Below are 12,253 nucleotides of genomic sequence, written 5' to 3'. Positions count from 1 at the left end.
TTTTTCTTTCTTTTGATGTCCTATAAGAAACTTTGAATTTCCTTTGTTCATCAATGGTTGGTATGGGTGCTTAAAATCCTTGAAAATGCTTGCATTTTAACAAGGTGTTTTGTTATGGTTTGCAAAGTCCGTGAAGGTGCTTGATATTCTAACTGCGCAGTTTTGTAATAGCCCTCTAACAGTTTGGTTAAAAACCTTTTGATATTTCGATGTTAAAGGCACAAAATAGAGAGCGATCATTTTGCCTTTAATGAAGTCTCAGAAAACCTCGCTGCCGCTCAGAGAGCATTTGTTCCTTTTCGTAATACCGGCGTGTGAGCAGCAGACATCACCTGATGAAAGGACCGGTGGCGTCTTCAGGCATAGCTTTGAAGCGGACCTACTTTGAGCACGTAACTGTGTCTTGCTTGTTGTGCACGTCTCCGGTGTGTGTGGGAGAAAACAGCATGCCCAGCAGTTGCACTTTTAATGACCGCTGGCTCAAAAATGCTAGATACAAAACATGGTTTAAAAGACGACCAAATCCTCAAGCAGGTTCCTGCAACATATGTATAAAGGATCTGCAGCTTTTCACGATGGGAGAGTCAATGCTCTCAAGCGGTAAGCTGTAGTAGTGGGAGGGAATGTTAAATTTAAGCTAGCTTGTAACAATTGTAAATTGGTTGTGTGAAGGATGGTTTGAGCTAAGGTTTTCTGTCATCAAACCTTTTTTATTAAAAACGCTAGTAAAGAGTTGTTAGCTAATGATTTAATGGTTTACTTAAAAAGTAGCTATGGCCTATATATTAGTTTCATATTAATTCTACAACTTGGAGAATTTTAATCAGCTGCAAGGTATTTTAGACTGTTGAAAGTCTCCCTTAATATGGAGAACTCTGTATCCTGTAGTTCTAAAGCTCAATGAAGAAAAGGCACACAGAGATGTATACTGTTCCGAAGTTTGGTGTTAGAAAAGTTTACCTTGAAAATACTTGAAAAGTGCTTGAATTTTACTGTAGGAAAAGTGTACGAACCCTGTCTATAAAAAAAATATATATATATATGTCTTGCCTCTTTCACTGTTTTATGTAGGGAACTCGTGGTGAGATAATTATTGTGATGTCAGGGTAAAAAACATTTGTAAAATATATTTGTGAGTATGCCCATCCCTATCTTAAACGTATTTTTATTATAATGTAATAAACATGATTTTTACTAGATCAATTATCTATCTGTATTCATCCTATTTATTTGATTACTAATTTATTATCACTTAATACATGTAAATATATATTGATTTGGTAAGTAATAGATTTAGAGTTTGATTTTGTTAGTAACTCTTGCTGATTGTCTCAGCTTTTGGATCACATGATCTTATCTCTGAATGAAAATAAATTGTAGCACCATAAGAGAAAACTTCCAAGCCTCATGCATAAATTCAATCCAAGATGGCCGGCTTCCTGTTACGATAGAGATTTAGGTAACTCTTGGGGAGTTTTACTAGTTGTGGTAGAAAAATTTGTATTTACCAGTCCAGAGACTGATGATTGTCACTCAGAATTATGACGTCATATTCCTGCCAAAAATCAGAGGAACGTATTAAGCAATCACAACAGCGCATGATTGCTTAATACGCTCCTCTGATTTCCGGCAGGAATGTGACGCCATAAATGTGACATACATGTTATATCATACAAATGTGAAGACAGAAGGCTGAGATACCATCTCTCTAAGACTAAACAGAACCATCTGTCCTAACCTTTGCCACAGAATAGAACAACACAGAAGGGGTTTGAATACTTTTATCAGATCCTCCAGAGTATCAAGTAGAAACCAAAGCAAGGCACTAAAACTTTCTTTAACAGAGTATACCAACTATCACTGTACAATAAACTAAGGTAAATGAGGAGGGTGTTTAGTAAAATTGGTGAGGGGGGAGCTGTTGAGCCACTATCATTGCGACTTTTGCAAAATCCCCAAAATACGTAAATTTCATGCACATCTGACGCCTATGCCAAATTTGATGAGTTTTTACTATGTTAAAGCTTCCAAAAAGGACAAATTAATTTGGTGAATGAATAATAATACTAAACATTTGAATTACAATAAGCATTCACAGTGCTTAACTGCTCAGGCCTAATAAAAAGCAAGCTCATTCGGTTGACATACCTATGCAAACAGAGTTCTGTTGGATATTTTAAAAACATTTCTGAGTTTCGCTGATTGGAAAATTTTCCATCAAAAATTAAGATCAATTTCGTACTGTTATATGATCTTCAGCCGGCGTTTCTCTCAAAAGATTATCACTGTAAAAGGAGTGTCATGGTTGATTCTTTATTATTATTTTTATATACATCTCAGTAAAAATAAAGTATGTTGACAATTATTTATAGCCTTCTTGATAACCAATAAAAATATGTATTGATACGAGAGCAATCAACCCTTTCTTATGAGTAGTTTCTTGCATATTTCCACTGGTATTTTGAGGATTAGTTTTTGGTGAACAGCTCCAAGTCTTTGAGGTTGGAAGGCCTCCTTGCCATCACAGCACAGATCTAATTCAGGTCAGGCCTCTTGGCCTGACCCTCCAAAACAAATTTGACTTATTTTTATGAGAAACACATCGGTAAAAATCAAAAGATTACTTCAAACTTAAATGTACCAGGTTTAAATATAGATAGAGTTGATTTGTTGTTGAAAATTAAGAAAAGATTTCATAACAGGTCAGTACTGGGTACACTGGTGTCTCCTAATGCTGTTTTTAACTGCAGTCTCTGTGTCTTGGGTTTTAGGTTAATAGGCACATGAATACAAAATTTATAAATATAAATATTTAACATCGCCGTGGAGGAATTTTGGCTTGCTCTTTTCAGAAATGTTTTAGACTGTAACATTGGAGGGTGAACGTGAACAGTCTTAAGGTAAGATCAGAGCATCTCTATCTAATATAGGTACAGACTTTGACTAGACCACAAAGCCATTTTGTCTTTTTTTTTTTGCAGCATGAACGGTTTTGATCCTAACTGGTGGCTTCCTTCAGGATTTCCTGATAACTAGCAGAGAGACAGTTACAGCAAATTGTTATATGGGTGCCCTCAAATATTGGCATGTGCACTGGAGGCTACTAAGTACTGCTTTGTGGACAAATATGTAAGTCCAGTGAAGAAGAGGGAAAGCAGATTATTATGCAGAAAATGAGTGAAAGATGGAAAAAACTGTAGGCAGTGCTCTTGGTTTTACAGGGTTTCTAAAAAAAGAACATAGGCACAAACGAGAAAGTTTCTTAGAGATAATACAGACAATTGTGATTACTGCCGAGAAGATGAGTTTGTAGCATATGTTCTGTTATTTTTGTCAGCATAAAAATAAAATGACACCCTATAAAATGTTTAACAGAAATAAAAGTAAAGCTGGATTCTATTGACTTATTACAAAATCATTCCAATTATAACAATTATCAGGATTTATGTTTGAAAGATTACATTACATTAGGGATTATATTTTTATTTAATTTTTTTTATTATTTGTCCATCCACACTCCGAACCAGTTGGCGGTAGTGAGTACATTTGTTAGTTACCAAACGCCAGTAAAAATTCAAGCAGACGAAGAAGACGACGACTACGACGACGAAGAAGAAGAAGAAGAATTAAACGTCTCTAGCAGTATCAGCTTCCCTGTTTGAGGTCATTTTACGACGTTTGAGGTTTATAAGGTGAATAACTTAGTGTTTTTGCTAAGAATGTCTTACAACCAGTCTCATAGAGAGCTTAGCAGCGAGCAGCTAACTTCTGCTGAAGAAACGTTAACAGAATTTAAGGACGTTGTCGTCAAGTTTGAAGAAGAGTTTGATGGTCATCACATACTGCTGGATTTCACCCGGATACCCCTGATAATCCTTCACCGAATAGGTAAATGAACTCATCAGTGCTGTGGTTTGTTGCTGAAAAGTTGTGGGATTCGGTTAGCATTTTAAAGCAATTCTAATCACATCTCGCATTAACGTCCCCCATTAACGTGGTTGGAAATGTCCTCAAATTAGGTGCACTGGTGGATCATCCTTGAACTTGCTAATACCTGAAAGGAGTTTAATCTCTCCCTTACAGTCTATACAGTGCTGTGAAAATGTGTTTGCCCCCTTCCTAATTCTTATTTCTTAGAAGTGTTTAAGATCATCAAACAAATACAGATGTTAGTCAAAGACAACACAAGTAAACACAAAATACAGTTTTTAAATTATGCTTTTTATTAAGGGAGAACAAAAATCCAAACCTATATGGCCTTGTGTGAAAAAGGGATTACATCCCCTGTTAAAACATAACTTAGTTTATCTTCTTCTTCTTGTATTATTTTTGGCAGTTGGCAAATAACGTTATGATGTGCATTACCGCCACCGACTGGTATGGAGTGTGGTTCTTCATGGTTTTAAATCTTATTTACTATTACAACAATCAAATTCTATTTATTAATTTAGTGCTTTTGAAAAATCTAATTATAATTTGAATATGTTTGCTACCTAAACTTCTTTGCAAAGTATCTCTCAAAATAAAATTTTCTTTAATACCTACAAATTCTCTCCTTAAAATTGTTCTTTCTTGTTCATATTTCTGACACTTCAATATTACATGTTCTATTGTTTCCTCCTCTCCACAATAATCACATTTTCCTGTATTATGTTTCTTCATCTTGAACAATGTAGAATTAAGTCCTGTATGTCCTATTCTTAATCTTGTAATTAATCTTTCCTCTTTTCTGCTCCTTCTTCCTGTTCTTACTTCTCCTACTATCTTGTTGATTCTGTAAAACCATCTTCCTTTCTTTTCTTCATCCCACCTTTTTTGCCACTCTTTCCTGATTCTCTGTTTAATTATATTTCTTGCCTCTGACCTACTAATATTTATTATAAAGCTAATGTTGTTTTGTGTTGCCTTCTTTGCTATCCTGTCCGCCTTCTCATTCCCTCCAACTCCTACATGTGCTGGTACCCATAAAAACACTAATATTAATCCCATTCTTTGTATTCTAAATAAAGTATGTTTTATTTCCAACAAAATGTCTGGTCTACCCTCTGAATGATTATGTTTTAAACTTAATAATGCTGAACTTGAGTCTGAACAAATGATTGTTTTTAATGGTTTTATATCCTCCACCCACTGCACTGCTAACAATATGGCTAATAATTCTCCTGAATATACTGATAATCCATCTGTAATTATTTTTCCTACTTTTATTTTAAATTCTGGTATTACAAATGCTACTCCTATTTTTTCATCTGTTTTTGATGCATCTGTGTAAATCTGGACATAATGATAGTAATTGTTTATATATTCCTGTATTATACTTGAATCTAATCTACATTTTGGATCCTTTTTCTTTTCCATCAAAGCCATATCCATCACTGCTTCTGGTAATAGCCACAGTGGCACCACTGGCAAAGGCAACATTGAACTTATTTCTTTTTCATATATTTGAAATTCTTCTGCTATACTATTGATAATCCAACCAAAACTCTTAACTTGTTTTTTTTCTTTTTCCCAGCATGGTTTTAAAATATCACGTGTGGGATGATCCGGATTATTGCTTTGTAAATTTATCCAGTAATTTATTGCTAACTGTTTCCTTCGTAGATCTAATGGCATCTCTCCCATCTCTACCTGAAGTGCTGCTATTGGACTGGTTCTGATTGCTCCTGTACAAATTCTTAAAGCTTGATGTTGTATATTGTCTAATTTTATAAGATGAGTGTTTGCTGCTGATCCATAAATTATACTTCCATAATCAATATTTGATCTAATTAATCCTGTATAAATTATTTTTAATGATGTTCGATCTGTTCCCCAATCAATACCAGCCATACATCTCATAATGTTTAATATTTTTTTGCATTTATCTATGATTCTTTCTTTATGTACTTTCCATATAATTTTTTCATCAAAACATATACCTAAAAATTTTATATTTTTTACTTGTTCTAAAACTTGATTGTATAATTTTAGTTTTATATTTTCTCTTTTCCTTTTCTGTGTAAACACCATTACTTTTGTTTTTTCCACTGAGAATTTAAATCCCCATTGATTTGCCCATTGTTCTATTCTAATAATCTCATCCTGTATTTTCTTTTCAATAAGTTTGATATTACGACCCCTTTTCCATATAGCTCCATCATCTGCAAATAGTGAACAACCGACTTCCTTGCCAATGTTTTTAAATACATAATTTATCATTATAGAAAACAATAACGGACTTATAATACTTCCTTGAGGAGTACCATTATCTATTATATATTTACCTGACAATTCTTGACCAATTCTTACTTGTATTGTTCTATTTGATAAAAAATCTTTAATCCAGTTAAACATTTTTCCAATAATACCCATTTTATTTAATTTAATTAATAATCCTTCAACCCACATCATGTCATAAGCTTTTTCTATGTCGAAAAATACAGCTACTACATTTTCTTTGTTTATTTGTGCTCTCCTAATTTCATATTCTAAACATAATGCAGAGTCATTTGTGCTTCTCCCTTTTCTAAACCCATTTTGATTTCTAGATATATATCCATTAATATTTAAATAATATGTGAATCTATTATTAATCATTTTTTCCATTATTTTCCAAATATTTGATGTTAATGCGATCGGTCTATAATTTTCTGGTTTTGTGTTAACTTAGTTTATCACACCGGAGTTCACTTTCTCTAGCCACACCTAGGCCTGATAACTGCCACACTTGTTCTCAATCAAGAAATCACTTAATAGGACCAGCCTGACAAAGTGAAATGAACCAATAGATCCTCAAAAGCTAAACATCATACAGAGATCCAAAGAACTTCAGGAACAAATGAGAAAGAAAGTCAATGAGATCCATTAGTATGGAAAAGGTTATGAAGCCATTTCTAATGTTTTGGGAATCCAGCGAACAACAGAGAGAGCCAATATCCGCAAATGGAGAAAACATGGAACAGTGGTGAAACTTCCCAGGATTGCCTGGCTGACCAAAATTACCCCAAGAGCGCAGCGAGAACTCTTCCAAGAGGTCTCCAAAGACCTTGGAACAACATTCAAAGAACTGAAGGCTTCACTTCCCTCAGTTAAGGTCAGAGTTCATGTCTCCACCACAAGAAAGAGATCGGGCAAAATTGGCCTACATGGCAGAGTTCCAAGATGAACCACTGCTGAGCCGAAAGAACATTAAGGCTCGACTCGATTTTTACAGAAAACATGTTGATGATCCCCAAGACTTTTGGGAAAATACTCGAGACAAGACAAAGTTGTACCTTTTGAAAGGTGTGTGTCCTGTTAGATCTGGCGTAAAAGTAACACAGCATTTCAGAAAAAGAGCATCATACCAACAGTAAAATATGGTGGTGGTAGTGTGATGGTCTGGGGCTGTTTTTCTGCTTCAGGACCTGGAGGACTTGCTGTGATAAATGGAACCATGATTCTGCTTTCTACCAAAACATCCTGAAGGAGAATGTCCGGACATCTGTTTGTGACCTCGAGCTGAAACTTGGGTTCTGCAGCAGGACAATGATTCAAAACACACCAGCAAGTCCACCTCTGAAGAAAAACAAAATGAAGACTTTAAAGTGGTCTAGTCAAAGTCCTGACCTGAATTCTGTCAAATGTGGCTGAATTACAACAGTTCTGCAAGATGAGTGGGCCAAAAAAATGAACACAAACGCTTGATTGCAGTTGTTGCTGCTAAGGGTGGCCTAACCAGTTATTATATTTAGGGTGCAATAATTTTTTCACACAGGGCCATATAGGTTTGGATTTTTTTTTTTTTTTCACCCTAAATAATAAAAACGTTCATTTAAAACAGGGGTGTCAAACTCCAGTCCTCGAGGGCCTGTGTCCTGCAACTTTTAGATGTGTCCATGGTCCAACACACCTCAAACAAATGGCTGCATTTTCTCCTCAGTATGCAGTGAAGTTCTCCAGAGTCCTGCTAATGACCTAATTATTTGATTCAGGTGTGTTGAAGCAGAGGAACATCTAAAAGTTGCAGGTTACCGGCTCTCGAGGACTGGAGTTTGACACCTGTGATTTAAAAACTGTATTTTGTGTTTACTTGTGTTGTCTTTGACTAATATTTCTAATGATCTGAAACACTCAAGTGTGACAAACATGCAAAAAAAAAAAAAACAAGAAATCAGGAAGGGACAAAAGGTTTTTCACAACTGCATGTTCCTCTTCACTCTCAGAATTGCTAGTCTCTGTTTCTGATCTCTCACTCTCAGCTTCCTCTCCAATCAGCTCATCTTTCTCTTTTTCATCCTGCTCCTCAGCTCCCTCATGGTCTTTATCCTCCTTCTCTCTATGCTCTTCTTTGTTAACAGAGGCAAATAAATGATGTGACGTCCCCTTTTCTTTTCATGAGCGCTGATGTTGTTCCCAGTACTGCCAGAAAGTAAATGATAATGTCTAATAGGTGAAAACTGTGATCTTATCTCAATATGGCTAAGGCTAAAAGTGGAACAACTTTATCGTTAAATTACTTTTAAAGGTAATATTATGAATGAAAAAATTGAATTAGTCCTAACCCTGTAGGAACTGGATTAAACTTAGTTAAAACAACGAAGCTGGATTTCATTGCAGTAAATGGCAACAGCAACACGCGACTTGTTCTTGTGAGTTTTTTTTTTTACACAGCGTCGTGTTGTTTTTTAAGGTTCACTTTAACCTGAATGACATCAGTCAGCCACCAAACACTGTTTTCCAACACATCGTTTTTATTTATAAATTTTTATTACTGATATAAAACAATGGAAGCTCACTCTGTTGGACACGAACAGGACCATAAGTTCTGTGAATTCGACGACATTTGCTCTTTATTTGACAGTTACAGGGAGCAACCTTATATTTCCGCCATCTGAACTATTCGGTTCCCCCCTCATAACATGGGAATAAAATAACTTGCAGGCAATACCAGAAATGTGTATATGAATGGAAAAATAGACTTGCCAAAAAAAAAGGTCACACACCCTAATATTTTGTTGGACTGCCTTTAGCTTTGATTACGGCACAGATTCACTGTGGCATTGTTTCGATAAGCTTCTGCAATATCACAAGATTTATTTCCACAAAGTTTTGCATTAATTTTTCACCAAGATCTTGCATTGAAGATGATAGTCTGACCGCTGCGCAAAGCCTTCTCCGGCAAATCCCAAAGATACTCAATGGAGTTAGGGTCTGGACTCTGTGGTGGGCAATCCATGTGTGAGAATGATGACTCATGCTCCTTGAACCACTTTTTCACAATTCGAGCCTGATGAATCCTGGCATTGTCATCCTGGAATATGCCCGTGCCGTCAGGGAAGAAAATAATCCATTGATGGAATAACCTGGTCATTCAGTATATTCAGGTAGTCAGCTGACCTCATTCTTTGAACACATACTGTTGCTGAACCCAGACCTGACCAACTGCAGCAACCCCAGATCATAGCACTGGCCCCACAGGCTTGTATAGTAGGCACTAGGCATGATGGTGCATCACTACACCTGCTTCCCTTCTTACCCTGAAGCACCCATCACTTTGGAACAGGGTAAATCTGGACTCAATCTTTATGCTCCATAGCAAATGTAAGTCTTTTTTTCTAATTAGCCTCATTGATTTAGTGGTTCTTAAGGCTACACAGCTGTTCAGTCCCAATCCCTTGAGTTCCCTTTGCATTCTGCGTGTGGAAATGCTCTTACTTTCACTATTAAACATAGCCTGGCGTTCTAGTGTTGTTCTTCTTTGATTTGATTTCAGCAAACGTTTAAGGGATCGCCGATCACAATCATTTAGGATTTTTTTCCGGCCACATTTCTTCCTCGAAGACGATGGGTCCCCACTATCTTTCCAGTATTTAATAATGCCTTGGACAGTTCTTAAGCCAATTTTGGTAGTTTCTGCAATGTCCTTAGATTTTTTCTCTGCTTGATGCATGCCAATGAATTTGACCCTTCTGAAACAGACTGACATCTTTTCCACAACCACGGGATGTATCTTTCGACATGGTTGTTTAAGAAATGAGAAGCAACTCACTGCAGCAGTTTGGATAAATAATTTGTTGCCAGCTGAAACATAGTCGCCCATGCAGTAATTATCCAATGGGAGGCTTGTACCTATTTGCTTAGTTAAATCCAGGTGGCAACGTTTTTTTTGGCCAGGCGGTGTACTTGGAGTTTTGGATCAAATGAGAATATGAGAAGCAACAATGAACATTAATGGATGTGTGTGTGGGGGGTCTTTTCCCAGTAGCAATCAGCTAGTAAGCAACCCAGAGCCAGGCTAAGCTAGCAGGCCAGATAGCACACAACATGGCTTGGTGTTGGTGTGGTTGACTAGTTCTTTGTGTCGTGTCTCGGACAATAGAGCAAAACTACACGTGGGAATCGAGTAGGGGGACGGAGAAGGGAAAAGACGAGCAGTGCACCGCAGAATAAACCGTGCCCAAAGTGCAGGACTGTTGTATCATACCTTCAGACCGTAAATATCTACCTCAGTGGCTTTCTTAACCTGGGTTCCTCTGACTAGCATTTAACTTTTAAAAACAGTGAAAACACCATCGCTAAGCCTAAACGGCAGCCTTGTGCTGGGGCAGCTGGCGGGTTGTGGTCGGCCTGGTGCGGGTACCTGGCTGGCGTAAGTGCATTTTTTTTTTTTTCTTCCATGCATGGGCAGGTTGGGGTTGGCTGGGCTCCATGGCATGCTGCTCCACTCGCCATTGCATCTTGCTGTGGTTGGTTGGTTCATTTGGACCGAGTGGACCCCTTTTTTGGCCCCGTTTCAGTCTGGGCTGAGGTTTGGTTGTTTGGGTTGTGCCATGCCTGGCCTTAGTCTGGTCTGGTGGTCTCCACCCTGGAATGAAGGGGACCATCTCCTGGGTCCATGTGCTGGTTGGTCCTCTGGGGTGTCTGGACCTGGGAGTATGGAGTATATTTCGGGAGTGCGAGTGAGTGTACCGCATCCATCCTTGTGTGTCTTTATGTTGGGTGTGTGGGTGTGAGTGTTTGTATTTGTAAGCAATGGGGGTTGTGACTGTGTGTGGCTGTTTTTCTGTCAAGTTGGGTTTTGGTTATACAGGTCCTTCTCAAAATATTAGCATATTGTGATAAAGTTCATTATTTTCCATAATGTAATGATGAAAATTTAACATTCATATATTTTAGATTCATTGCACACTAACTGAAATATTTCAGGTCTTTTATTGTCTTAATACGGATGATTGTGGCATACAGCTCATAAAAACCCAAAATTCCTATCTCACAAAATTAGCATATTTCATTCGACCATTAAAAGTAAAGCGTTTTTAATACAAAAAACGTCAACCTTCAAATAATCATGTACAGTTATGCACTCAATACTTGGTCGGGAATCCTTTGGCAGAAATGACTGCTTCAATGCGGCGTGGCATGGAGGCAATCAGCCTGTGGCACTGCTGAGGTCTTATGGAGGCCCAGGATGCTTCGATAGCGGCCTTTAGCTCATCCAGAGTGTTGGGTCTTGAGTCTCTCAACGTTCTCTTCACAATATCCCACAGATTCTCTATGGGGTTCAGGTCAGGAGAGTTGGCAGGCCAATTGAGCACAGTGATACCATGGTCAGTAAACCATTTACCAGTGGTTTTGGCACTGTGAGCAGGTGCCAGGTCGTGCTGAAAAATGAAATCTTCATCTCCATAAAGCTTTTCAGCAGATGGAAGCATGAAGTGCTCCACAATCTCCTGATAGCTAGCTGCATTGACCCTGCCCTTGATAAAACACAGTGGACCAACACCAGCAGCTGACACGGCACCCCAGACCATCACTGACTGTGGGTACTTGACACTGGACTTCTGGCATTTTGGCATTTCCTTCTCCCCGGTCTTCCTCCAGACTCTGGCACCTTGATTTCCGAATGACATGCAGAATTTGCTTTCATCCGAAAAAAGTACTTTGGACCACTGAGCAACAGTCCAGTGCTGCTTCTCTGTAGCCCAGGTCAGGCGCTTCTGCCGCTGTTTCTGGTTCAAAAGTGGCTTGACCTGGGGAATGCGGCACCTGTAGCCCATTTCCTGCACACGCCTGTGCACGGTGGCTCTGGATGTTTCTACTCCAGACTCAGTTCACTGCTTCCGCAGGTCCCCCCAGGTCTGGAATCGGCCCTTCTCCACAATCTTCCTCAGGGTCCGGTCACCTCTTCTCGTTGTGCAGCGTTTTCTGCCACACTTTTTCCTTCCCACAGACTTCCCACTGAGGTGCCTTGATACAGCATTCTGGGAACAGCCTATTCGTTCAGAAATGT

General features: G+C 38.1%; 1 protein-coding gene across 3 annotated transcripts in view; it reads left to right on the top strand.

The window, feature by feature from the left end:
* LOC124879192 (gastrula zinc finger protein XlCGF26.1-like) overlaps positions 1 to 12,253 on the top strand; it is a 44,810-nt gene that overhangs the window by 9,407 nt on the left and 23,150 nt on the right. Inside the window, exon 1 of one of the 3 annotated variants that reach the window (XM_047383619.1) lies at positions 3,569 to 3,888. The exons of 1 other annotated variant lie outside the window; for it this stretch is intronic. In XM_047383619.1, the coding sequence (XP_047239575.1) occupies positions 3,720 to 3,888 (169 nt within the window). In that variant the 5' untranslated portion in view covers positions 3,569 to 3,719. Of the gene's footprint in view, positions 1 to 3,568; positions 3,889 to 12,253 lie in introns of those variants that run through there. One more of the 3 variants, XM_047383616.1, reaches the window with a different exon arrangement.

Source organism: Girardinichthys multiradiatus, chromosome 13, assembly GCF_021462225.1.
Source record: "Girardinichthys multiradiatus isolate DD_20200921_A chromosome 13, DD_fGirMul_XY1, whole genome shotgun sequence".
Lineage (NCBI taxonomy): Eukaryota > Metazoa > Chordata > Actinopteri > Cyprinodontiformes > Goodeidae > Girardinichthys > Girardinichthys multiradiatus.
This window is presented reverse-complemented; position numbering and strand designations above follow the sequence as displayed.